This window comes from Odontesthes bonariensis, chromosome 9, assembly GCF_027942865.1.
Source record: "Odontesthes bonariensis isolate fOdoBon6 chromosome 9, fOdoBon6.hap1, whole genome shotgun sequence".
Lineage (NCBI taxonomy): Eukaryota > Metazoa > Chordata > Actinopteri > Atheriniformes > Atherinopsidae > Odontesthes > Odontesthes bonariensis.
This window is the reverse complement of record NC_134514.1, coordinates 7745073-7772404: the sequence shown is the minus strand read 5'-3', so window position 1 is coordinate 7772404 and position 27332 is coordinate 7745073. Positions and strand designations below refer to the sequence as shown.

Genomic DNA, 27332 nt, shown 5'->3' with positions numbered 1-27332 from the left:
TGACGGTTTTTTCCCCCCAAAATGACATGCGCTAACAGCATTGCACCATAAAAGGTCTCTGAGCTAAAGTGGCCACCCGGCTGCATTAAGTTTATGACAATTAATAATGTGGTTGAGTGTTCAACAACAGAAACTTAAGTTAAAGGCAGATATATCAACTTAACAGTTTAACTAAAAGTAACTTACAAACAAACAGTAAAAGGAAAAACTTGAGGGCAATCGTATTAAAAAGAAAGAACTTGAGTGAAAAAGAACAAACTTAAGAGACCATGGAGTACTTGTTTGACAATTGACAGTCCAGTGCAGAAATGCTTAAAGTTCCCAAATGCTTATAGAGAGTTGCTGAAAGCAGAGGATACACCACAGTAGTTAACCTGTTGCTTTACCAACCATTTAAAACGCGTTGCTGACATAAAATTCTGAATAATTCAAAAAGAAATCACAACATTTATCAGTTCCAGCATTTTATGCGTTGCTTTTGTACATATTTCTATGAAACACGTGGTTTAGATCAGGGGTTTTAAATGTCTGTCACAGTGGGCCTCCCTTCAGATAAAGATAAAGACACCAAAGTAAAGTGAAAGTGGAAGTTGGCTTCACTGCATCCACACAACGCAGCTGAGAGGAAAACTTTCCACACAAGTAATCAAAGTCACAATTAATTTGTATTGATTTGTTTACATGAATAAAGGGGGAATTACTCCCGGGTTTTAAACAGGAAAGTATTTGTCCAAAAACAGACAGGCAGTTTCCTCTCTTCCTCGGATATTATAAGCAAACAAAACAGAAGCTGCTGAGAGACCAACACATCAAACCTTTTACTGTCACCCCCCAACAAGCTTAGACTGATTAGATGCAAAATAATTAATTGATTTACTAATTTCCAGACACTGAACCGCACCGTGTGGCTGCATTACTTTGTTAGGACACGTTAAAGGGAAATCCTTGATTTGAAATTGAATCAGCTGATCTGCTGGTTGGGGGCGGGTTTAAATACGGCTGGAAGCCATCTTGAATGGTTGCTTGACAAGACTCCTTCGTAGTCAGCTAAATATTGAGTACACCGTTCTAACACCGCAAACGGAACGCCTTTTTCTTTCTGTAAATCAAGGTAAATGCGCCAACATCCAAAGGACTACAATTTACACACGTCGGAGTCGTTTGGTTCTTTATTTCGCTCGAATTTTCCCATTAGGTTAGCTGAACGCATTCCGCCGCCGTTAGCCAGTTTGTGCTAGCTCGCATGAAGACCTTGCTCGGCGTTTGCCAATCTCATGGGTTATCCTGTACTAAATAACTGACAGATTAAACGTTCTGACTACATATTGAGATTAGAACATTGATAACACTAACGTTGTAACACAGCGGCTACACAAAGTATTCGTGCAACCGGTAACGCTCATTACCGAAACAGCACATATTTGGCACGAAGCATTAGCTTAACGTGCTAGCAGGAAGCGCCACTAGCCCACTTACCCCGTCGAGGTTAGTTAGTTGGATTAAACGGGCAAATTGTACCTCTGGTTTCAGATATTTCTTCACAATATCGCACAGGTGGCTTAGTCGAACTTAATTTATTTTTCTTATGTTCTTTACCAACGTAAATCGTCGACTTTTCTTCAGTTTTATTTTAGCAAATCTAAATACTAGTAATAGTGTGTCGGTGTTGGCTAACGTTTGACTTTAGGCCTGCTAGCTACTGTTACTGCGTTTAATCAGCAAAATATTCACTTTAGATTGTGACAAGCCTAAGTATTGAATATTCCTTTTTTTTTTTAAATTGTCTTTACTTTGCTCGAACATGCCATATCTTACAATATTTTCTATGTTTCAGGGTTGGACAGAGGACACAGAGGCTCAGTGAAGCTAACAAGATGGCTAGTTGAACAGTCGGCCGACGCTTGAAAACTAGCTAAGCCCTCTGGTGAATTGTTTTTTTTTCCAGATAACATTGGCAGATAAACTCTGTAAAGCCCTGATTTAATTTCCATGTTAAGAGTTCTTGCAAAGGTTGAAAAGAGGAATCCGTTTCTTGACACCTGATGTCCCAACGTTATTGTTGAGGATTTAAAAAAATATTTAAATTAGCATTTTGTTTAAGATAAAGGTTTAGGGGGAGGTAAGGCTAATCATACGTTTTGAGTGGTCCCAGCAGGGTGGACTCACTTTATCTGGAGACTGTTAAAGGTTTGGCTGGATTTTTTTTTTTTTTTATTATTATTATTTTTTTTTTCGTAGTTGAGAAAAAAAATAAGCTAAGTAAACATGAGCACCACCAGGACAGAGAACCCAGTGATTTTGGGCTTGTCCAACCAGAATGGACAGTTGAGAGGCTCAGTGAAACCTTCTGGAGCTCCAGGTGGAGGCGGAGGAGGTCCTCAACAGCAGCAATTGAACCAGATGAAAGGCACAATCAATGGTAATTCCCAGCCAGCCCCTACAACAAATGCTGTCATCAAGTAAGTTTTTTGATGGTAATATAATAATTTCGACTTATCTTCTGTCAGGATATTGTATTTATTACTTACGATAACTTTACCTTCCACAGGCCTGGAGATGACTGGAAGAAAAATTTGAAATTGCCCCCAAAAGACATGAGGATGAGAACTTCGGTTGGTACAAGATGGTTGTCTTTGTATTGAAATAATGTGTTTTAAACCTTGACAATGAAGTTTTTTATTTTTTTTGTAATGTAATGAGCGGCTCTTAGTGACTTGTAAACCAAATGTCGATTGATTTTTGGTATCGTCAAACAATTATTACAGGATGTGACTGCAACTAAAGGCAATGAGTTTGAAGATTATTGCCTAAAGAGGGAGCTACTCATGGGAATCTTTGAGATGGGCTGGGAAAAGCCATCTCCAATTCAGGTACTGTAACTCCCCCCTTTAAAGTTAAAGATATCTTTGTGCTTCATGAAATGAGTTTTAACTGTAAAAATAAAGCGTCTGCTCTACTTTGATGGGACGCCAGAAGCTATTTGATGTCTCTGCTGAGGTAAAAATGTCTCACTTGCAGTTTTGAGATGATCAATATTACAGTTTTTACTTTAGCTGATTTCACTGACTGTAGAGATTAGTGGGTTTAAATTAATCTACAGGGTTAATGTGGTTTGGTCAGATTAAAGTGATACAACAAATAAGAAAGCAAGCCCCTGCACTTAGTGGAGCTATTTTTAGCCCCACAAGTAAAATGGCTCTGGGCCATGGTAGTATCTGTCACCTCTATGGTCCAGATGGAAGCGTATTAACTCTTATACTAGTTATCATGACACTATGAGCTGATTTAATGAATATTGGAGTCCGTTACCCTCCCTTAACCCAAATTCTTACATTGGTCAGAATGTTCAGACCAGTCTGACCCAGGCTCAGTCACGGTGAGAGAGACTTTCACCGTCTCTCTCTCAGCAGAGACTCCAGTTGCTTTTGTAGTTTCGTATTCTTCACTCATAAATCTGAGAACCACTGAATATCATTGAAATAAATCCAGATACATTTCAGCTTCATCCCCTGTCTGTATACTTGCTCCATCTGTCTTGTCCCTCTGATGGGAGAATGCAGAGGGGAGTCGGGACTTCCAAATGAACTTGCTTTCCATTTATAAGACGCCTAAAACATTTATATCAAATGTTGCCTGTTTTGTGATGGGTCTTAATTTGTTTGCACCAACTTATGAGGTATAAGAAGTGGGATGACGTATTCACTGGCCATTACTGTTCCATGTGCAGGAGGAAAGCATTCCCATTGCACTGTCAGGAAGGGATATTTTGGCCAGAGCCAAGAATGGGACGGGAAAGAGCGGAGCCTACCTCATTCCCTTACTTGAACGCATTGACCTGAAGAGGGACTTTATACAAGGTGAGTTTGCTTGTGCCAATCCATACTTGAGTATTGATATTTGCGATCCCAAACGTGTAAGTTTTAGGATACTTTCACAAATCTGTTAAATTTCATGTTGACGGGTACTTTTTCCTCGCAATGCATAATTTAGCCATCTACAGGATCTATTCCCCACCGGTTGGCAGGGACAAACTCGCCGTGACTAGCTTGATGAACAGCTGAGTCAAAGTGTAGTCATGTGTGGCGCTTCTTTACATCCAGAAATAAAAACCACCCTACATGTGACGTAGGGTTAGGGTACATCCATACTTGCTCGTTCTATGTGTCATTTGCCATAATTTAAAGTTAACACGCAGGTTCTCAGCAGATCACTTTGTTTTAATTTCTCATCTTTATTACAACTGAAATGTCTCCATAAAGAATAAGGAAGATGATTTCTGAGTTTTGGTGTCACTGGGTGGTTAGTTTGAAACTCAATCTTTTAACACATCGACAGTTTTCTGTGAACAAAATCACCTTTGGTTTGACTTGATGTCAGATCTGAATGAAATTGGTGGTATCGCACATCACTATTTGTCACCTTTTCATACAGTAAAGGTGACGATGTCAATTATCAAGTGGACGTTGTTCATTTGGTGTAGGGGTGCGCGATCTGACGATATAAAATCGTGACTGGCGAGGAAGAGTGGAGAATCGCAGGCGATCTACCAAATTAGAGAAACCGTATAGATCGCCTTTGCCAATCAGCGCAATGATTTTATTTTTTTTTAATGCTGGTTCCCGCCGATGCGGCAGACGTAGGGCGTCCTTAACCTAACTGACCAATCATAGCGAACTGTGCGTCGTGAAACTTTCTTACGCGCCTCCATGTTGTGTTTGTAAAAACTTAGAAAACGCATGGACAGCCATGGCTGAAAGCCAAGCCGACGAGCTGGTGAAGAAGAGGAAATCCACCTCTGTAATTTGGAATTGGTTCGGGTTTTCTTCTACCCTAACCCACTGCTGCTGGTCCACATCAGGAATGGGAACAGCAGCAGCGGCACCATCCACAGCACATCCATAGCGGCGCACGGGAGAAACTCACGGCCAGCAGCAGCACTCTCGGGTCGGATGAGGAAACCGCTAGCTCGTAAGCTAACTACGATACAAGAGAAAAGGGATGCACCGCGACCGTGACAAACATTTCACAGTTGAAAAGTATTTGTTTAGGGTGCTCTGGTGATGGCAGTGCGTGACTGTGGCTGCAGTAAATGAACATGCAGCGTTGCTCATCTGTTGCTAAATGGCATCATGAGGTGGAGTCAAGTCGTCATCAGTGGTTCGTTTTTCTATTTCCAGTTGCTTCACTCTCACTGTGTCAGATGTCATTAATTAGATCATTATTTTTCATCTTGAATTGGGTTACAGTTGAATTACAATGTGTTGACTGCCAAATTCTTTCTTTTACTCCTTAGCTCTTCTGTGGTTCAGCATGTCGACTTAACTCTACTGTAATTGGTCTTTTTTTTTTTTTTTTTTTTTTTTTTTTTGGATTGAAGATCGTGATAAAAATTGAAATCGTGATTTTATGCAAAAAAAATCGTGATACAACATTGTTTCCATATCGCCCACCCCTAATTTGGTGGTTGAGAAATTGTTGGATGGAGAGGAAGGAAAGATCAAAATCTAAAGATTTAATTGCGATAAATGATAAAATGAACCATTTTGATCTTTTTTTTTTTTTTTTCAAACAAAGGTATAATTGTCACATTTAACAGCCTCTAATGTAACACTGATTAGTAAAGTTAAGTGGTTGGAAACCAGGAATTAAAAAAAAAAAGCTTTCTGTTGATTTTAAACTAATGTTGCAAAACAGTTTGCAACCAGCTCATGAAAGTTAATATTGTGCAACAGCAGCATGTGGTGCTGTGGCACAGAAACTCATACATTGCTGGAAATAATCATCCAACCAGTTTCCTGTGTTAAAAGCAATTATCTGGTGATTGAAAGAGTAGGCCTGTGTCTCAGACTCCACATGGCTTACCTCGCTGCTAAAGAATTCAACAAGTCAAACGGAGACTCGTATCTCGGTGTCCAGTAGGATGGTTGGAAGGATCAAAAAGCATCCAGGGTAGAAAATCGTTAACTCCACATGCCAAATGCACTACCAAGGATTTTATAACTCATGAGCAATTACACATGTTTGCTAAGTTCAAGTTGGGAGTTATCGGGGAAATAAAATGACGGTCTATGACTGTAAAGCATTTTAAATATACTGGAGGACGTGTTTTCTGTTCTTGGTGGTTTGTAAGCACGTTTATTTGGCACTAAGGGGTTGAAAGTTAGTCTGACCAAAACCAGTAATACCCCTGCATGTATATGGTGATCCAGTTGGGTGGGCCTGTAACCGAAGCTCGATTCAGCTGCACGTGGAGTCTGATTTAATTGTGCTTCACATCGAATTATCTCAGGACTTACACGCTTCTGCTACAAAAGAAGCGGGTTTAAATTGCTTTGCTTAATGCAGATTAAAGCATTTCTCACTGCGTATAGGAGCGGTCTTGTCATCAGTAATCTGGGAAACTCAATGGTCCAGTGTATCTTTAGATGACATGAAGGGACGTCTTTATGCTGCGTCCTGCAGGCCTCGTTTCTAGAAAGAATGACTCTGAGATAATCAAGGGGGCAGAATAAGCTTCAGCTGTCTTAACTACTGGACTGTGCCGGAGCCTCTGTGTGAGTTCCTGTAAAGAAAATGTGAGCGGTGCCATGTGACTTGATTTAGTTTTGGGAATATGTGAAGTTTTGTCAACGTGTTCTGATTAAGAGTTGGCTTCAACACCATGTTTCTGTTTTTTTCCAGCCGTGGTCATAGTGCCCACCAGAGAACTGGCACTGCAAGTAAGCCAAATATGTATCCAGGTCAGCAAACACATGGGTGGCGTGAAGGTAATGGCGACCACGGGTGGAACCAACCTCCGGGATGACATCATGAGACTTGATGAAACGGGTAATGTTTGCAGTCTCAGTTTTATTGTGTTGCTTTACTTATTACTGTGTTCGTACTTGCCGGGGGTGCTGCATTAATGGTCTGCATATTAATGTGGGAACTTCAGCTTCCAGCCTAAACAATCCTGCTAAGAATATCAATGGATCTCTTGGTTATTTGCAAGCAAAACTGCATAATTTAAACAAGTTAATCCACCTTGTTTCTGTAGTTTTCCAGAAAACACCAGGTTCTTTTTAAATGTGTGAAGTTTTTTTTGTTTAACGATATAGGAAACATTAATCCAAGTAATTAAAATATAGCGTACATCTTTGCATTGAACCCCCATGTGGAAGTATGTGTACAGCCCAAAATATTAACACACTGCAGACCGTATGCACAGCTGTTCAACAGCGAAAACAACCTTTGCTTTTTTTATTACAATTTAAATATTACCTTTCAATATGAATAGGTTTGACAGGTTTTATATAGTTTGAGACTGAGATGTCATCTGGAAAATGTTTGATGTGGCTGATAATGTTAAAAAGAAGTCTAATGGTTCTGCCCAGCAACAGTAAAACGGTCTATAACCCAGTCTTTGTGTTACAGAAACCTGTTTAACTGTTCATGTCTTCTGAAGGTCATAATGAACATTGGTTTTTCACACATCCTGAAATGTGGGATGATTGTTGATCTTGGGTTGTGCTGTTAAACTATCGGTATACTTCAAACATTGTCCGACTTAAAGAAAAATTCAATTTTCCATGAAGCTTGATACGGCAACATGTAGTTTTCTGAAAGGCTCTCCTCATTGGCTCAGTGTAGCCAGTATGATAAAGGTGCCACTCTCTGAAAATCCAGCGCACCTGTTGGTTAACAAAACTGTGTTTTTGTTTTATTTTACAGTACATGTGATCATTGCCACTCCTGGGAGGATTTTGGACCTCATTAAGAAGGGGGTGGCCAAAGTCAATCAAGTGCAGATGATCGTGTTGGATGAAGTGAGTGTGGTTGTTCTATAATGTGTTAATAAATCTGTGACATCTGTGCTTAAAAAGTTTCCCGGGTGAACTAAAATGTGCTTCTTTTTTCACTGCGTTTAAAGGCCGACAAACTCCTGTCTCAGGACTTTGTGGTCATGATGGAGGAGATCTTGGGCTTCCTGCCCAAACAGAGGCAGATTCTGCTGTACTCTGCAACCTTCCCTCTCAGCGTGCAGAAGTTTATGGTACATCTTCCTCATGTTTAAGTACTCGTGTCATTTGCCGTGAGCTCGTGAACGGATGTAGCTTTGACTCGTCTAACGAGCTGAACGTATTTCATGTTTTTACCCATTGCAGAATGCGCACTTGCAGAAACCCTATGAGATCAACCTAATGGAGGAGCTTACACTGAAGGGTGTGACTCAGTATTATGCTTATGTAACTGAAAGGCAAAAGGTCCATTGCCTTAACACCTTGTTTTCCAGGGTAAGTGTTGCTTCTCTGCATTCTGTTTAATCTCCTGAACAGAAAGTGGATTTAAAAAACCAACTTTGTGCAAAGATGGTGTCATAAATGTGCTTAACGGGTCATTTTAACAAATGCACAAGATTTCCCCTTTTCAGCATTTAATCTCCTTTCTTTTTCCAGCTCCAGATCAACCAGTCTATAATATTCTGCAACTCCTCTCAGAGGGTGGAGCTCCTTGCCAAGAAGATCTCCCAGCTTGGTTATTCGTGTTTCTACATTCATGCCAAGATGAGACAGGTGAGCTGGAGCCTGAGAAAAACAATGTTTTGAAGCTAAAACACGAGTTGGAATTGGTGCAACAGCAGCTACACTTTCGTTAAATTTTTCTTGAAGTGAGTTTTGTGTGAATGTCCTCTTCCTGTTACTTCATGTGCTGATACCGTCCACACTGCTGTTCTGATTCCCGAGCGTTTTTCCACTTAACCGCCGATGTTGACACCCGAGTACCTCTACAAACTGCTTTTGGACTTCTTCCACTTTTATCTGCTCTGATTGAGACAAATGTTTACTTTATCCAAGCTAGGGGTTGATTTTTATAAACCGGAGCTGTATACCTGCAGCAGTCACCTTGTTATGACAGCCATGCTACCATGTTGCATAGTTCTGCTGTCCTGCGTCTGTATGAAGAAGATCGTCTTCGGTGAATCTAAATTACCTTTTCTTTGGTTCGTAGGAGCATCGCAACCGTGTGTTCCACGACTTCAGAAATGGCCTGTGCCGGAATCTCGTCTGCACTGGTAAGTGATGGCATGTCACCTGAAAGATGTGGTGAAATGGTCTGAATGTCAGATGCTGACATGAGCTGCTTTCGGACTGTAGGAACCTTTGGCAGTTCTAATAACCTTTTAATCCGCGGGGCCGTTTTCTCCCGTGTTCGGACATACAGGAACTCGGGGCTTTCTCCCTCAGTTCCTATAACTATTTAGCTCCTTCTCCGAGGTCGGGTCTTTTCATGGTTCTATAGAACGAATCTAACGAAGGTGTGTGGTGGTCGGTAGCTACGCCCCATGTCATGCTATCACGGCTGAAATGTTTCCTCATAGACACAGACACAACCAGCGGGTGTTTAATAAGTTAAACTTACACTGGTCTCATTTGTCTGCAGCGCTCTGCTCTCCTTTCTTCCTTCATGAAATAAAAAAGTATCGTCTCCTGACTCTCTGTGAGCTTTTCCAGCCTCGATATTAGACGCCTGATGTGATTGTCCATGATTAATATCACCATCATGCAGACCATAAACACAGTGGCCTCCCTGCTCTCCATATTAGCTTCTTGGTGGTGTTTTTTCTACTCTCCTTACTTTTACCGTTTTGTTTTGTGTTTGAATGTAGCGCTAAACGGCTAACGGATAACACGTCACTGAAGCAGACGGCTGCGCGCGGCGCATCAGTCCCGATCAGGTCCCGACTCATGTGCGAATGCAGACTGAAACAGTTCCGCTGGGGAAGGATAGTTATCAGAACGAAATTCGAGGAGGGTATTTCTGATAACTACTTTCTTAGAACGGTCTGTCCGAAAGCGGCTATGTACTGTCGGAACGAGTTCCACAATGAGAAACGACGGCACGAGAACTGCAATTTTCTCCTCTCAAATGCTGAAACTTCAATTGAGCTGCTTTCTCAACTAATTTGCGATGAGTAGTTTGAAGCGGCTCCATTCACATTTTAAAGTGTCCTTGTTGGCAGAGATGCTGTTTGGTCAACGGTGAAATGACTGATCATTTCTTTAGGTGGTAATGAGACTATCGGGGCTTTGTCCACTTAAAGTTCATCTATTTGAATATTAGAACCCCATTTTATTTTTACAAGTATCACAAGTTTAATTAAAAGTTTTGACATTTGGAAAAATTGACAGGCTGATATGCTCCTTTCCACCCACTCATCTGTATTGCAGATGTAACACTGTAATGTTGTTGAGAGCCTCACCCACACAGCAGTTTCCTGTTGAAGGTCTCTGTTTTGGGTGCATTCTGTTAATTAACATGATTTTTTTTGGGGGGGGGGATGCGTCATCTACGTGTTTGAACTAGAGCTGGGCGATATGATGATATATATTGTGAGGGCGATAGAAATATGTCTATCGTGACCCTTCTCTATTTTTTTCTATCGTGATAAACTTTTTTTTTCGTCATTGTGCTGTCCTCGCAGTGCGTATGCTTGTGCACAGCTAGACAGCCAGCTAACAATTAAAAGTCCTTCATTAAACCACAAGGCTTGACTTTTCCTGTATTTTAATGAAGTCCTCTTGTCGTCTTTCTCATTTGTTTTTTGTAAACTGAAAATAATTACAAACAGAAACACAACTGTTAAGCACTATACAAGCAAAGCGTTGTATAACTAGGTTTCGATTAGCAACCGAGATCAATGAAAATGAAACGAGTTAGCATCTACTGAAAACTAGCAGAATACATTTCGCCACCATAACAAATTAAGTCTCCATAGCAGTACTTACAAGATAAATATTCTCCAAGGCAAAAGCGTCGGAAACACGTCAACAATATGTTTTAGCTGTCTGCTTTGCTCAACGAAGCTCAACTGCACGTCGCAGCACCACAGACATAGCTATATATTAAAGAACAGAGCGCTCACACCTTTGCGGTTTCTATAACCAAAAAAGGGAGCACTCACTCTGACGAGGTTTGACATAACCAAGGACCATAAACAGATCGAATTGACAACATATTGGATAGGCGTATTGATGAACGGATATAGAGAGGCTCACGGACTTTTGGAAGTTTGAAGGAAGGGTACCGGTAAGTCAGTCATGTTTACTTAATAATAGCACCGCCGAGTGCATGGTGTTCAATGATTCTTCACTGCTTTGGTACTGATAACAAATCAAGTTGTTTACTGTCGCGGGTATTTTAGCACACATGTGCTGGTTGTGAGTCGTGGCCGATGGACTGAAGCTAGCCTTCTAGTAGCCGTGCAGAGTAGAACTACCAGGGAGGTTCTAGTGCTGTGGCTATTTGCAGACCGGCTTTTAGAGTACCAAGAACTACTGTTTCCTCTGTTAGTTGTACTGACAGCGCAACCTTTCCTGACTGTCATCGCGAAAAACAGTAGGGTAAAGCCTGATCTGTTGGATAAATCTCTGCACGCGTCTTTGTTTTTTTTTTTTTTTTTTTTTTTTTTTTAAGTGCTTGTGGTGACCAAAGCGCTGAACACTGAACAGACACACGTCAGTGTGAGAGAGGGAGATCTGCAGTTTTTGTTAAAGCAATGCAACGAGACACAGCAGACGCAGCAAAACGGACTCCATCCTCAAAGTTGTGAATGTCGAGTAAAAGAACATGTATTCACAAAGCTGTTTGTTTACTCTTATGGCCCCGAGTTGCGCTGTGTTGTTCCCGGTTCGGGGTTGCGACTCCCACATTGGAAAACGAGATGACTGGTTAAAATAGGCGATGGCGGATTTTTTTCGACCCTGTCCGTCAAAAAAACAGACTATGAAAAAGTCTAATGCAACCTCTGTTGTGGTATATCGTGATATGTATCGCTATCGGGATATAAAGTAATCCATATCGTGATGTACTTTTTTTTCCCCATATCGCCCAGCCCTAGTTTGAACAGCAACTGCTTAGAGTCTGTACACAGTTTCCCTGACTTTCTGTGTGCAGAACTCCCTTAGTTTGCTATCTGTTTCTCTGAAGTGTATTGAGGATTGATATATGGGGAAACTAGTTAACGGCTCACAGTTTGGTGGAGATATGACTCACTCTTTCGGTGTCCCAGAAGTGACGAACTGAAATATTTGTTTACATCTCTTTAGTTTCACTTTGTGTTCATAACAGCTGTTTTTATCTTTGATGCTGATTAAATGTCTCGTCTCTTTTTTAGACCTCTTCACAAGAGGAATTGACATTCAAGCTGTGAATGTTGTGATCAACTTCGATTTTCCCAAGCTGGGAGAAACGTACCTTCACCGCATTGGTCGCTCTGGTAAGAGCCGCCGACCGTCTGCTCCGCTCGTCTCGCACGATTGTTTTTAATCCGTGAGTAAGATGCAAATAATTTAAACCCTCATCTCAATTCCCAGGACGCTTTGGACACCTGGGTCTAGCCATCAACCTCATCACATACGATGATCGCTTCAACCTTAAAGGGATCGAGGAGCAGCTTGGAACGGAGATCAAACCCATCCCTGGCATCATTGATAAGAGCTTATACGTGGCAGAGTACCACAGTGAGAGTGGCGAAGAAGTCAAGCCATGAGCCAGTGAGTACACATTTTGGGATTATAGAAGATTCAAGAGCCAGTGTTCTCTCCTTTTCTGCCTCTGACTGGCAGCAGTAATGGGTTTTGTAATTAAAGTGATAAATGGCAGGAATTCATTCGGACATGTGCTGAATCCCTGATGTCACTCACTGGCAAAACGAATGTAGCCATCTTTCACTGTCATTACCCAGACTGTTTTTTTTTTTTTTTTTTTTTTTTACAGGTGAGAACATCCTGTTAAGTAAAGATGAAAGGTTGAGCACTAACTAATGCTCGTCTTAATGTGTGTTGACAAAAGCGCTTGAATTTTGTTCACTACAGAAATCCTTAAACCAGCGGTCTCAAACTGACCCGTGAAGGGGCCGGTGTGGCTGCAGGTTTTTGTTCCGATCCTGCAGCAGCACAGCTGACTCGTTTCATTCAATCAACTGAACTGGCTAAGACCTTCAGTGCAGAGAGTTCAGTTGATTGAATGAAACGAGTCAGCTGTGCTGCTGCTGGGGCGGAACAAAAAACCTGCAGCCACACCGGCCCTTTCACGGCTCAGTTTGGGACCCCTGCCTTAAACCTTTTCATGTTGGATATCTGCCATGAATGGCCTGATCTGACGGTTCTTCATGTTAAATGCCGTTTTGTATCTGCGACACTGTTGGTCAACAACGGTTCAGATGTTACATTCAGAGGTGGAACAATGTGCCGTTTCTGTGCCCGTTTCATCTGAGTTGTTTTTTTTAACGGATTTTTTTTCTTTTTTAATTTGACATATACATACATACATGCATACAAACTCAACAGAGGGGCTGTATATTATATTCGGTTATACTTGCTTAAAGTTCTTTAAAAGTCTTTTCTCTCTCTCTCTTTTTTTTTTTTCTTCCACTGACTAGATCTTTGTAAATTTCAGTCACTGTTTTGCACCTTTACGTCATATTTCTGCTAATCTAATCCTCTTCTTCGCTCTGTATGCCCTAATGAGCATTCTGTGTTCATAAGTGCGAAAAACAAAGTACGAGTCATTTACAGGTGAGAGCAACAACAATACAAAAAGAGAACCTACTCTCCTTTAATTAAAAAAAATATATAAGAAAAACAAGAATATAGAGGTAACTAGAGTCCCAGCATTGCTTGTACTAATAATGACCATCTTTTATCAAACGTGTCTGTTTTCAACTGTAGTCTTGCTGTGATTTTTAAATTTTTTCCATGATGAACACATTTTTTACTCATCTGAACTGTTTTTAATAAAAATAAGACGCACAGCAACACCTAGTGTTGGAATCGGTTGCTTTAATCCAGTGAAAGCTAACTTTATTCCTCTTCTTTCTCAACAGATCAGTCCATCCTCCACTCCCCTTTGTATGCTTTTTTTTTTTTTTTTTTTTTTTTTTTTTTTTTTTCTCCAACCCCCACCGTCTTGGATTTATTTTTTCTTTTTAATGTACAGTTTCTGTCAGTCTTCCTTTTTGGATGCCACCTTTTAGGGATGTGTATTTTTGATGGACGCTTTTTGGAAGAACTCATTTGCCTTTAAGGCCCTGTGCTGCACCACAAAGTACTGAAGACATGAGCACCGGGGGAGGAAGCATGGGACCAAGTCGAAAATATCAGTGCACATAGATGATTCATATCCACCACTGACACGAGCCAGCACCAACAGACCCAGAGATGACACACTCCATCCTCCACCTTTTATTTAGGAAGTTTTAACCAATTTGTATCAAGTGCCTTAACAAGCAGTTCAACTCGTTCTAAAGTAATAACCCTTCATTATCTGCCATTCTGCTCACTTCATACCACACATTCATGTTCACCTAATTGAGAATCTGATTAACTAAACGTCTGACCAAAAAGGTGAATCCATAACTTGTTTTGGTTGATTCATCCATTAGTAAGGAATGGAGGTCATCTGGAGGAAGGCTGGTCTGAGTTATCTTTTCGCTGGCTTAGCTGAACTGGAGTCTGGCTGATGAATGAGGACAAACTTGGATTTTCCACGGACAGATGCTGGATATTTTTTTTTCTTTCTTTCCTCCAGCCAGACTGTCCAGCTGTTGTGAAGGGACTCATGCTTCTTGGAGACCCAGACTCTTTCCTCTGTCTTCAGCATCGGAACACTAAAAGTCAATGAGCAGCCTTGTAACACCACGCGTCATGAGGATTCCTGTTTCAGTGGAGTTTATTTGGAGAGATTGCTTTTGTTGTGTTTTTTTTTCTTTTCTCTTTATTGTCCTGTTTCACCCTCCTATGGATGGCCATACTTATTTCTGCAAGACATGCAGCCAACTGGTGGGGTGCACCTTACACCTTGTGTATATACCTTCATTTTAAAATAGTTTTAAACAAGTGTAAAAGGCTGGCTGACAAACTGGAAAGCCGCCGCCCCCCCCCTTCTCTCTTGTTAGCACTGGAGACCCTTTTTCCTTTACTGCCAGTTTGTTTGTTCTGCAACATTGGCCTGTGAATTTATTTATAATTTTAGAAAATTGCAGAAGAAAAACATTTGAAGGCTGTTGCCCATGAAATGTTTTTGAGACAGTTATCGCTAATCTTTTAGCCTCCAAATTCGATGGCGAGTGCAATTCTTCAAAGACGCACTTAAAGTGTTAAATTTCGCCCTTATTCTCCTGCTACCAGTGTTAACAAGCGTTGAGTCAAGACAGATGGCTTTCTGAAGCTTGTGCATTTTGATTAATTAATTCTTTGTTGGCACCAGCCTTGACTTGTGAAATTGACTCATGAGACACTTACGATTTTCAACGAAAAGCAAGTGCTGGTGTGTGAAGAGAAAACGATAATCTGTCACGTAGTAGTATTACATGCTGCAGTGCGGCTGAATTGGCGGTTAAATTTGTTTTCTGGGGGACGGTATTAGATGTTACGTTGATAAAAGCTGCGTTTGAGCGCGGCTCCATAAATTCCTGATGTTGGGCAGAGGCTGTTTTGTTGTCCCCCTTTAAAGAATGTTGGCCGAACGCATCAAAACGAACCATCTGACCTGAAATGTAGCAGGAATTAATCCTCTTTGCTGTGCAAGTTAGCTGGCTTTCTTAAATCTGGCTAACAAAAGCTACTTTACTAAAAAAAAAAAGAAAAACGACCTAAGCAGGTTGGGTTGCACTTAACAGAGGGGCAGGTTCAGCCTCCCTCTCTGACTGAACTGCTTTTTGTACACTCACGATGCCCAGAGGGCAGACGCCCATCGTGGTGCAGATCCTTAAAAAATAGGCACGGAGGGGGATGGGCACGATGGATTACAAAAAAAATGTTGGACTGCTAGTCGAAACCAACTGCCTGAGTTCATGGCTTACTTCTCTGCCCTTTATTACTTTATATTTCGGGGTTTGGGTTATTTACAAGCAACTTGACGACCTTTTGTTTGCACAAAGGTTCTCTGAACATTCTTGTCCAGCGAGAACCTTTTTGCTGCGGAGGTTTCCCTTTTTCCACTGTGAGATGCTCTCGCAACTGTTCTAATCGGTGAGAATTGTAACTACTCTTTTCATTTCGGCTCATTTAAAAAAAGAAGAAAAAAAAGTTGCAACGATTATTCAAGATTACTCACCTGTTTTCTCATTGGTTAGAACTCTGATCCCTGTCCTCTCAGTTCTTTTGTCCCCACAAATACTTTCACATCTGATCTAATTCGTCTTTAAGGGTGGGAGGGCTGTATTTATCAACCAAATAACTCAAAGTGAAGCATTACTGAGGGGAACAGGGATCTAACTGTTCAGACAGTTGGCAGCTGTCTGTCTCTTGCCAGCCTTCTGGCAGTAATTGCCCCAGCCAGTGCTTTAGAGATGAAAGAAAAAAAAAAAAAAAAATCTTCAGTCCTTGAAGATTTGGTGTGTAACATCTTTGATAGTTTGCAGCAATGCTGCCTGAGGCTGGCAATTTGAGAACCTTCAAGACTGAGACAAGAGCATCTTTCCCCAGATTGGGTGACTAAACGTGTAGCCTTTTGTAAGCAAATTGTCTCATTCTTAAAGGTGTTTTTAAAATTATTTGGGTGGTTGAATTGGCTCACTCGCTGCCCTGATGCACACGCTGGTTCTCTCGATGGTTGCGACACATCTGACACAGCTTGTGTCGTGTGCAATTAGGCCGTCCCATCACTTGCCCCGTCGAGAGACTGTGCGAGGAGTCCTTTTTAGGATTTCCCTCAAAGTTGGTGCATCAGTAAAAAGAAAATTGGTTGGGGCCAATGGGCACTTTAACACAAGACGCTAAGACTAAAGGAAGAAGAAAAGAAAAAAGATAAAAAATCCAAAGTGTTGGTAATGGGTATGAAAAGATTTCAGAGTTGCCCTTTAGATTATTATTTTTTTCAAACAAGTGTTCAGATGGAGTACACCTTTACTTAAAGTCTCCAAATTTAAGTCAATTTGAAACCTGAGTTTATTTCTTTTATTTTGAATTTGATATAATTGGCAGTTTTCAGTGATGCAAATTTTACAAGTGAGTTCAGACGTCATGGGTAATATTGGATTCAAAGTTTGGTTTAAAAATAAAGCTCACTGAAATTTACGGACTGGAGTGTTTGTTATTTGTTGCCTCCTGTGTTTGCTTCTGTGTGAAAGCTCGGGGTCGGTGTGCTGCTGCTGTTATCTTGATGTAAACGCTGACCCGGAGGAAGCAGTCCTGCTTGTTCTCTCTTCAGATATGCACGCCTCGGTGTTTTGTGGCTTCTTTTTTGTGTCTCTCTTTGCTTGTTCAAAGAGTATTCCTCCTCCGTGTGACAGGTAAGATGAACGACTCGGTATTCTTGCTTTTAGGTGTTTCTACATACGAGGAACCTTGGACTTAATATCCTGTTTATTCCATTCCAGGTTTTTCATTTTCCATTCGACGCAAACACTTTCTGCTTAGATTTAAACAAATTTTTCTGTCGCAGCTTGTTTTCAGAGGACACTCGTCACATTTAGTTGTTTACTTGTTAGCACCTTTTTGGGGTGGATTTGAGTTGTTGTATTAGAAAATGAAGCGTTAAATCAAGCTTGCATCAGTAGACCTTTGCCCTTAGCTGTCATATTTTATTAGTGCCACTGATAGGGAGTTATTACTTCTCAGCCATACTGTTACAACCTTCCACTAATAAAGAAGGGACCTTTTATCATATCTGTTAATAATTCACAACTTTTATTTCAGTGGAATATTCTGCACGGGGCCCATCCTGCATCAGGTGCAGGAAGCGAAACTGTTTGACGATGACAAGCACTTTGTTGACATGAAGCTGAAGTTCGCTCCTGGTGAGTCATGTCAGAAAATGCCTCTGTCATGATGGCGGCTACGCTCCTCCTTCAGCTGCTCTGTCATTTTTTTCCCAACAGATGTTGTTTTGTCGTCGTTTAGCAACCTTTCCAATGAGTGGCCAAATGCGACCATCCCCCCTGTGAAACTGCAGGAATTCCTCAGCGCACACTTTGATCAGCCAGGGACAGAGTTTGAGTCATGGACACCACCAGACTGGCATGACAAGTGAGATCCAGCTGTTGGCTGTTCTGCCCGGTTAAAGCTGCCCTTTAAATCAAATCAAATTTATTTGTATAGCACATTTCATGTACAAACAGTTCAAAGTGCTTTACATAAAATAAAAGCATTGCAGCAGGGAGTGGAAGAAGCATTAAAAATACATAAAAGAATATAAAGAGAAACGAATAAAATAATTTAAATGAATTTAAAAACAGGCAACAGTCTAGATAAGTTAAAAGATATTTCATGCATAGACACATGAGAAAAGAAATGTTTTTAACCTGGATTTAAAAATGTCTCCATTTGGTGAAAGTTTAATCTCCACTGGCAGTTTGTTCCACTTGTTTGCAGCATAACAGCTAAATGCTGCTTCTCCATGTTTAGTCTGGACTCTGGACTGGACCAGCTGACCTGAGTCCTTGGATCTAAGAGCTCTTAAAAGCACTTGTTTTAACAGGAATATGCTCTCGCACGCAGGCCAAGGTTCCTGGACAGAATCGCAGATGATAAACTGCGTGACTGGGGGGAAAAAATACATAATCTGTGGAAGTCGCTGGGCAGAAAGGTGACACCGTGAAGATGATTTTTCAGGATTTATTCATTTATTTTTGAGAAACTTTGCTAGATTTAGGCATAATTTACAGGCACACAGAAAAAAACATTTGTTTACAACTACATTTACTGTTGTGAAGGCGGAAATTACACCCACACAGTCTCTTTCTTCCAGGTCTTAAAACTGGATAAATGCATCGGATGAACAACGTGGTTATAGTTCTTGTTCAACAATAACATAATGCAGAAGCAGTGTGAAGAACCAGCTTTAGCAGCAATAAGTTGATGCAATTGTTTTTATGTTATCAGTCTCTCTCATGGCTGTGGAGGACCTTTGGCCACTCTTCTCTCCAGCGCTGCTTCAGCTCATTGAGGTTTGCAGCTCTGGTTTCTGCACAGCTCTCTGAAGGTCCCACCACAGCAGCCCAGTCGGGTTGAGGCAAGGTGCCCAGGTCCTGTGGCTGCAGAACCAGCCCAGATCATCAGCCCTCCACCACCGTGCTTGACAGCTGGTGTGAGGTGTTTATGCTGATGTGCTGTGTTTGGTTTCCTCCAAAGCCATACTTGTTCAGTCTGTTTCTAACTGTGCTGTCATGAACTTTAACCTTTAACCTGCTAACTGAGGCCTACAGAGTTTGAGATGTAGCTCTTGGGTTTCTGACCTTGGGGTGACCTTGCTGGGACGTCCACTCCTGGGAAGATTGACAGCTGTCCTGAATGTTTTCAGCTTGTGAATAATCTTTGTCTCTGTACCATATCATTGCTGATGTCTTTCCTCCTGAATGCTCCAGACCAGCAAACTGAGAACATGTGTTTTTATAGAGGTGTTCACATTTGCTGATGATCATTTGGTGTATCTGATTAGTAGCGCCTGGCTGCAACTCTTAATTCTAATGGAAACTGTAAGGTTGGACTTCTGGTTTTTCACACACTGCTTCTGCACTTAGTTTTTGTTGGAAAAAGCCACATTTTAATGTTTCATGTTGTTCATCTGTGGTTGTACTTCCCTCATTCTAGACCTGATTTGTAAAACTTGAGTAAAAATTAAGAGGGTGTTCTTTATTTTCCACATGTCTGTAATCTACATCAATAGAATAGAAAAATACTTTATTCATCCCCCAATGGGGGAAATTCAAATTAGTCAAGTAGCTCAATTTTTTTTTACAAAGATTGTATATTAATAATAATACCAATTCTAATAAAAATATTAAAAATAATAGACTAAATAAATTTTAAAAAATCAATCAATTTGAGAACTGTTAATAAACAATGGCCTGTTATGCAGATCCGCACCAGTGTCAAAGATCACCCAGAGCTCTACTCGCAGATTTACACTCCACATCCGGTGGTTGTGCCAGGGGGGCGTTTCAGGGAGCTCTACTATTGGTGGGTGACCCGTGCGGCCTTTTGTTCAGGTGTTTGATTCTAATCTCCCAGGTTCCCCATGCAGACGGTAACATTGGCCTCCTGTGCCCAACAGGGACTCCTACTGGGTCATCAATGGGCTCCTTCTCTCAGAGATGACAAACACAGCCTTTGGGATGATTCAGAACTTTCTCCACCTTGTAGACAGGCAAGTCTCAAATCGTGTTCATCTTATACTCCCAAAAGAAAAAAACCCTCTTCTGCAGGTATTTCTGCATGCTCATTTTGAATAAGTCATTTAGCATCCGGAATTATGCGCCCTTGAAATGGAGCTCTCGGTGGGGTTTAAGATCTGTGGAATAACGGTTTTTCTCTCGCCCTCCCACAGATATGGCTTCATTCCAAACGGTGGGCGGATTTACTATGAAAGGCGCAGTCAGCCTCCATTCCTCACTCTAATGGTGGAGAGCTACTATCAGGCAACCAAGGATAAAGAGCTCCTCAGGTGATATTTAGGCCGGCGCTAACGTCCTGCCAGACACATTCTTCTTCAGCCGCCTCGTGGCTCCTGCACAATCTAACATGAAAAGGGTAGTGCTTGTGCCGCTCTGTGCACCCCATGCTTCGGTTTTCTGAACTACGCTCGGTTATTATGTGACTTAGAATTAAAATATTGTCTCTTGCTGTTTATACAAATGTGCACGTTCAGTGCAGCTTTACCACTTCTGGAGAGGGAGTACCAGTTCTGGATGCACAATCGTTCTGTGGCTGTAAACCTAAACGGGGAACATGTCCTGAACCGGTATCATGTGCCGGTGGACTTGCCCAGGTAGGCCTGAAATAAATGTGCTGAACAGTTAAAAACAAACGGTTTCACCCACACCAACGCCGTGTTTTCTTTCAGGCCGGAATCCTATACAGATGATCTGGAATTAGCTGAAGGGCTCACCGCTGGTAACGGCTTATTAATGTTGTTTTTATGTGGCTGAATGAATCCTCTGTGAGCAGGAGATGCACGGTTAGAGATTCTCTTTAAAAACCGGCGTGCATTTCCGCGGATCATTTGTGCAAAACAAATTTGCTCTGAAAAGACTTAATCATGCTGCGATGAATAATTAATGTTGCAACACATTCGTTCTGCGAGCCTCCCGATGAAGAAAAGCTGTTATTTTCTAGAATGTTAAATTTTTCTGCCACCAAAATGTTTGCTTCCATTAACTGAAGCAATTCCCCACTTTTTTTCTTTTTCTTTTTAATCAATCATGTTCATAAAGTTATTTCCTTCAGAAGAAGCTTCTTTTTTTTGGTTTTAATTCGATCTTGAAAGCAAATGAAAAATGTTAGAAAAACCGAAGCAAACATAGCTCGGTGTAAGGCTGAATATTTAATATCCAGCTAAGAAAAGAGACCTACATGAATAAGGGCTGAATATTAAATGTTGTTTGATCATGGCTCCGCTTGCCTTTTCGCTCCTTGGCCTCAGAGGACAAACGGCAGCTGTGGATGGATCTGAAAGCAGGTGCAGAGTCTGGTTGGGACTTTACTTCCCGCTGGTACATAGACGGTGAAGGCCACAATAACGGCTCCCTCAGAGAGACCCGCACCAGCCAGATCCTCCCCACTGACCTCAACGCGCTGATGTGCCGCAGCGAGAAAACTCTTGCTTCGTTTCACCGGTTACTGGGTGAGAACACCAGCAGCCTTTTGACCTTGGGTCTATCTCTGCTTTCAGCTCCAAACTGGTGTTGCGTAATGTTGATTTTTCTGCTTCCTGACAGGTAATGGTGACTCAGCGGCTCGGTATGAGCAGGCTGCAGCCCGCAGAATGAAAGCTATGGAGGCGGTGCTGTGGGATGCTGAGAGAGGAGCGTGGTTTGACTACAGCCTGGTGACGCGGTCCAAACACTTTGAGTTCTACCCTTCCAACCTGGCACCTGTTTGGGCACAGTGCTATTCTCTGCCTGAGATGGGAGAGAAGGCATTGCAGTACCTCAAGGTTGGTACCACAAACAAGCACCTCCCCTTATCGGATTTCTTTAAATATTGCCAGAAAAACCGAACATTGGGTGCAGTGATTTATTGTGAGCGTGTGGAACATACAGTACAGTACACAAGGTAACGACAACTCTACGGAGCTTTAAAGTGAATATCTGCTCTGAGCTCCTTTCTCCTCCAGCACAGCCTGAACCCTCTCAGACGAGCTTTCTGTCCTTTCTTTAAGGAGTCTTCAGGAATAGTTCTCCAGGCTTCTTGAAGGACATCCCAAAGCTCTTCTTTGGATGTGGGCTGCCTTTTGTTCCGTTCTCTGCCAACATGATCCCACACTGCTTCAGTAATGTTGAGCTCCGGGCTCTGGGGAGGATTCATCCCTCCATCAGACCTGCTGCCACTGATTTTCAGCCCACTTCTTGTGTCCTTTGGCACAGCTCAGCCTTTTCTCCCTGTTTCCCTTCCTTAAGAACGGCTTCCTGACAGCCACCCTTCCATGGAGCCCATTTCTGATGAGGCTTGGGCCAACAGCAGATGGATCAGCTGAAGGTCCAGATGCATCTCTCAGCTCCTGTGTCAGGTCTTTGCTGGATGTTTTCCTCTTTCTTAAGGACATCACTTTCAGATCCTGTTCATCTGCTGTAGATAGTTCTTTAGGCCTGACACTTCTTCTTCTGTCCTCCACTTGTCCAGTTTCTTCAAATGTTTTAAGGACACACTGCACACCATGCTGAGATATGCCAAGTTTTCAGCTTGGCTCATGATTACAGCCCAGATTCGCTGTTATCGTACTGGAAACATCTGGAGTTTGAACAGTGCTTGCTGTGAACTGGGTTGATTGAGGAATAAACACCTAGTCTGAGATGATGATGGAACCGTGCTGAATAATATGTGCATGCCTTTGCTCACAAATGGCATCTATTTCATCGTGTTGATTCAACTACAAAAAGTGAAGCTGTGCTGTTCCAAAAAAAAAAATCCTCCTTTGTCTCTTTAATCTTTCAAAGTTGTAGTTTTTGTTCTTGTTTTACTTTAAATTAAATATCTGGGGGCAGTCGGTGGCGTAGTGGGTTAAGCGGCCGCCCCATTTACAGAGGCTACAGTCCTCGCTGCAGCTGGCCCCGGTTCGAGTCCCACACCGGACGGCCCTTTGCTGCATGTCTTTCCCATCTCTCTGCCCCCTGCTTCCTGTCTCTCTCTCCAACTGACTATCCATTAAAGGCATAAAAAGCCCCCCAAAAAAATTGAATATCTGAAAATGACTTTATTTTTGGCATGGGGGACTGAATGATGGATCTTCTTCACAACTGCCCCGTCACCTCTTCCTGACGGTGGCAGAGGGAGGACAGATTGTTCAGAAGCCCACTTCCACCATGTTTCTTGTGCCTCAGTGGCTATGCTCGGTTTCACCAGCAGATGGCACACACACACTACAGAGGTTTCATGTGTGGTTGCACTTGTTTTCTCGTGTGCACAGGGGAGTGGCGCGCTCCAGTTCCCCAATGGAGTCCCAACATCGCTGAGGGAGTCCGGCCAGCAGTGGGACTACCCTAACGCATGGCCTCCTTTGCAGCACATGCTTATAGAAGGTAGGAAACAAACACTCGATCTTCCACTGTGTGTGTCCTGAAGCTCTGATTCACCATCTCCTCCATACATTTTCAGATATTACCACACAAACATGGTGCAGTCTCACTAGTTGGCTTACTTGCTGTGGCTTAGTAGCCGAGGCCAGCAGTATGTTTGATCAGTCCAAAGTTTTGGTATTAATTCGAAGGTGTTTACATCCACATCGGATGCACAGGGGAGGAACTGCTCCTGTCAGCTCCCACATTTTTCATCTGGCATCTTCTTTGGTGATGCTGTCCTCATTTTCTTCTTGCTTCAGGGGCTTTTCGCCTTCAATTTGGTCTTCATCGAGGGAAATGCATGCTCAACTGTGTTGTAATTGGTAACAGATTGGATCATAAGAAAAAAAACAAAAATCAAACTTGGGCCATAAAAAAATCTGTAATATTTCAGCCTGTGGCAGCTTCATGTAATGAAAACTGTATTTGGCTTTTTATTTTTCCAGGTTTATCCAAACTGCCCTCTGAGGATGCCAAACAACTAGCTTTTAAATTGGCCCAGCGTTGGATCAAGACAAACTGGCTGGCCTATATGAAGTATGAAGCCATGTTTGAGAAGGTGAGTCTTTCGAAGCTTTGGTGCTTCAGAGCTCACGCTGCACTGTGATAACAGACGGTCAAACTTTCCTCCCCCTGACAGTACGATGTGAACGGAGATGGCAAACCTGGTGGTGGAGGAGAATACGAAGTTCAGGTATTTGCTCTCTTGTGTTAAAGGACTAAATCCAACTCTTAGTCACTCAAGTCCTTCTCTTTTCATGCAAAGCCCTGTCGCTGTTTCCTGATCTTTGCCTCATCTTGAACACATTTTCAAGTTCACAGGCAAACACTCCCTCCTGTCATTTTCTTCCCTTTAATTCAGAGGTGCTAATAGAAACAGTAAGAAATCCACTTCTTGTGTGTCAGGTGTTTATTACTGAATTAAATCTTTCTTTTGCTGGTGGTTGAACGAGCTTGATTATAAAAACCTACGCTCTGCTGTTGCAGCTGGGTTTTGGTTGGACCAATGGTGTTGTCCTGCAGCTCCTGGATCAGTATGGGGCGACTCTCACCTCGGGAGGCAGACGTGTGTGCTATGAACTCCTGCTGCCTCTGGTCGTCTCAGTCACACTCATGCTCCAGTGAGTCCGAGGTGTCAGAATGATCCCTGGTTTCACTCCACGACATCACCCCTGTCCACTGAGGGGCTGCACAAACACATCACCACTGAGAGTAAAGTGTGCACTTCTTCTCAACCATCAGGATCACTCCAATCAGCAGGTTTAACAGCAGATGATTCTGCATGCTTAGATTTCTTTTAATGTTCTCTTCAGGGGTAAATCAAGCTTCTGGACCGTAGGTAGCTCCCTGTAACTTGTCCCAGATATTGAACTAATTAAATGATAAAGTTTAAAGCTGCACCGTATCAACTCCCGCAGTTCTTCTATTTGCCTGCAAAATGAAGTCTGAATGTGAGAAATAAAATGTGAATTATTGGCATCAAATGTATGTTAACACATGTTTTTTTTATTATCAAATTCTTGAGTTGCTTACGCTCGATCTTTAAATGTCAACCAGCAGACGGTGGATGATGTCACGGAGTGTTGAAAAGCATGAAAGTGTTGAGAGAGAACATGTTGTAAAGGCCTTTGGTGTATATGCAGACATTTTAGTGCAAAACATGACGACAGAATGCTAAATACCAGAATTTAATAGATGCAGTTTTCTATGAATCCTGTTTCAGGGCTTTTTAAAATCCACTCAGAGGTAATTGCTGAAGGTAAATGCATTGAGTGGCTCTTCACATACGAATTAACATCAATTGTAATGAATCTTTTTAGGTTTCTTAAAAATGTAAATCTTAAAGATTCGATTCTTACCCGTGTGGGTTATTAGATTAACGTAGACGCAGCATTTAAAAGACTCGATCCGAAGGAAAAACCTTTTCAGCGGTTGTCTACCGTCGCCGTTTACGCCACAACTCATTACTGGTCGTAGCGACACAAAGTGTCTGGAAGGCATGGCGCCAGTCTCTGGATGCCAGAGTAAGATGGATGTGACCTTTGTTTGGCGTTTTTATTTTGAACTCGAGGCAGAAAGGTGTCATAGACTAAACTGAAGACATTACTTGAAATGTGTACAGAGATGAAGAAGATCAGGGAAGTGAGAGCAGAGCCAAGTCTGGCATCTGGGCCACATCTGGCTTTGGAAGCGAATGGAGGAGCCATCAGTATTTCTCCTGATGCTGCATCCCACCCAGCGACATGCCGGTTGCAGGAATATCGTACAAGCGCCTCCTCTGACATGCTCCCTTTTCTCTTCTGGAATACCAAGCCTTTTGTTTGGCATCGGTTTCTTTTTGTATTTTTAAATAGAAAGTTTGTGTATGTGGGTCACAGCAGCAGTCGAGCTTCAAGGTTTTCTGACTGTTTAAATGCCACTCCAACTATCTTTAGGTTCAACATCATTACAACGGCCATCTTGAAAGCTCTCTCGTAGTATGGCCATCTGTAAGGAGTCATAATTTAAGGCATTTTGTTGCTTCTCTCATGTTTTTGACCTGTACAACCAACTTGGGAATACTCTGGGGAGACTCTTTGGAGAAGGGGGGCACTTTCAAAAATGTCTCTTTCTGTCAGTCAGATCAGCAAAGTGGAACAGGGAGCCTTCGTTCACTTGTGAACTGACTGAAGCTCCCACCATGAAGACTGCAGGTCTGAAGCAGGTTTTTTTTTTTTTCTTCTTCTTCTTCTTTTGACAAACTGAGAGCTTGGTACAGATGATGGACGGAAGGAACCTGTAAGATGATAAGAAACGGGGAAGCTAAAAACCTGCATTCTGTATACTATAATTTTATTCATTTTCTTTTACCAAACTCATTTGTGTGCTTTCATCCAAAGGGACCTGCAGATGATGAGCACACCAGTGGGCGCTGACGGGCTCATCATTTTGCCCGAGGACACTTTGGTTATCCTGCAGCGGATCCTGAACTTCCCAAGTTAACACATCTCTTCTTCTTCTTTTTTTTTTTTTTTTTCACCTACAAAGCCTGAGTTTAAGTTTGTTCCACATTTTGGAAGTCGCGCCTTTATGCACTTCAGGTGTAACTGAGTTCTGAAACAAAGGGAAAATTCAGTGTTGGCGTGCGACTTCCACAAGCCGGCAGAACTGTTTAGCAAAACTTAAAGGGATAGTTCGCCTCTTTTGACATGAAGCTGTATGACATCCCATATTAGCAATATCATTTCTGAACATCTTCTTACCCCCTGCTGTGTCCTGTGAGCAGAGTTCCAGCCTCGTTTTGGTGTTGATGAAAGTAGTCCGGCTAGTTGGCTGGGGTTTAAAAAATAAAGCGTTTTGCTTCTCAAAACAATATGCGTTAAAGAGTAATACATTTGCATCACAAAATCGTTCTCCAGGAAAAAGTCAGACCTCACAATCGCTTGGCGCTATTTTCTCTCTCTTATCACTGCGTGCTGCTGCCAGCCGCGCCTGTTAGTGTTCACTGCTCGGTCTGCTCTTCGGTCTGCACGGTCTACACAGCAGGCAGTGATACGAAGGGAGAGAATATGGCGCCAAGCGATTGTGAGGTCTGACTTTTTCCTGGAGAATGATTTTGTGATGCAAATGTATTACTCTTTTGAACGCATATTGTTTTGAGAAGCAAAACGCTTTATTTTTGTGACCCCAGCCAACTAGCCGGACTACCTTCATCAACACCAAAACGAGGCTGGAACTCTGCTCACAGGACGCAGCAGGGGGTAAGAAGATGTTCATAAATGATGTTGCTAATATGGGATGTTATACAGCTTCATGT

General features: G+C 42.1%; 2 protein-coding genes across 2 annotated transcripts; both read left to right on the top strand.

Annotated features, from left to right (window-relative positions):
• The first annotated feature begins 987 nt into the window (after positions 1–987).
• Positions 988–17057, top strand: ddx6 (DEAD (Asp-Glu-Ala-Asp) box helicase 6). The gene is made up of 14 exons (XM_075472910.1): positions 988–1111; positions 1835–2459; positions 2549–2612; positions 2766–2870; positions 3728–3857; positions 6682–6828; positions 7711–7805; positions 7910–8032; positions 8145–8273; positions 8436–8552; positions 8989–9052; positions 12155–12256; positions 12354–12533; positions 13865–17057. The coding sequence occupies exons 2-13, from the start codon at positions 2266–2268 to the stop codon at positions 12527–12529; spliced, it is 1446 nt and encodes a 481-aa protein (XP_075329025.1). The 5' UTR covers positions 988–1111; positions 1835–2265; the 3' UTR covers positions 12530–12533; positions 13865–17057.
• treh (trehalase (brush-border membrane glycoprotein)) lies at positions 15711–25006 on the top strand. The gene is made up of 16 exons (XM_075474564.1): positions 15711–15737; positions 17250–17272; positions 17679–17779; positions 17861–18008; positions 18480–18567; positions 19840–19940; positions 20035–20127; positions 20308–20424; positions 20629–20748; positions 20824–20873; positions 21403–21603; positions 21698–21915; positions 23386–23497; positions 23983–24095; positions 24177–24230; positions 24524–25006. The coding sequence occupies exons 1-16, from the start codon at positions 15711–15713 to the stop codon at positions 24659–24661; spliced, it is 1704 nt and encodes a 567-aa protein (XP_075330679.1). The 3' UTR covers positions 24662–25006.
• Positions 25007–27332: the final 2326 nt, after the last annotated feature.

Bases quoted from the DNA above. Each gene is read 5' to 3' on its own strand.
- treh (XM_075474564.1), top strand. From the start codon at position 15,711: ATGCCCAGAGGGCAGACGCCCATCGTG. The intron at 20,425-20,628 runs GTGATATTTAGG...GTGCACGTTCAG, and splicing joins AAGGATAAAGAGCTCCTCAG to TGCAGCTTTACCACTTCTGG. The intron at 20,874-21,402 runs GTAACGGCTTAT...CCTTGGCCTCAG, and splicing joins AGCTGAAGGGCTCACCGCTG to AGGACAAACGGCAGCTGTGG.
- ddx6 (XM_075472910.1), top strand. From the start codon at position 2,266: ATGAGCACCACCAGGACAGAGAACCCAGTGATTTTGGGCTTGTCCAAC. The intron at 2,460-2,548 runs GTAAGTTTTTTG...TACCTTCCACAG, and splicing joins ACAACAAATGCTGTCATCAA to GCCTGGAGATGACTGGAAGA. The intron at 2,871-3,727 runs GTACTGTAACTC...TTCCATGTGCAG, and splicing joins AAAAGCCATCTCCAATTCAG to GAGGAAAGCATTCCCATTGC.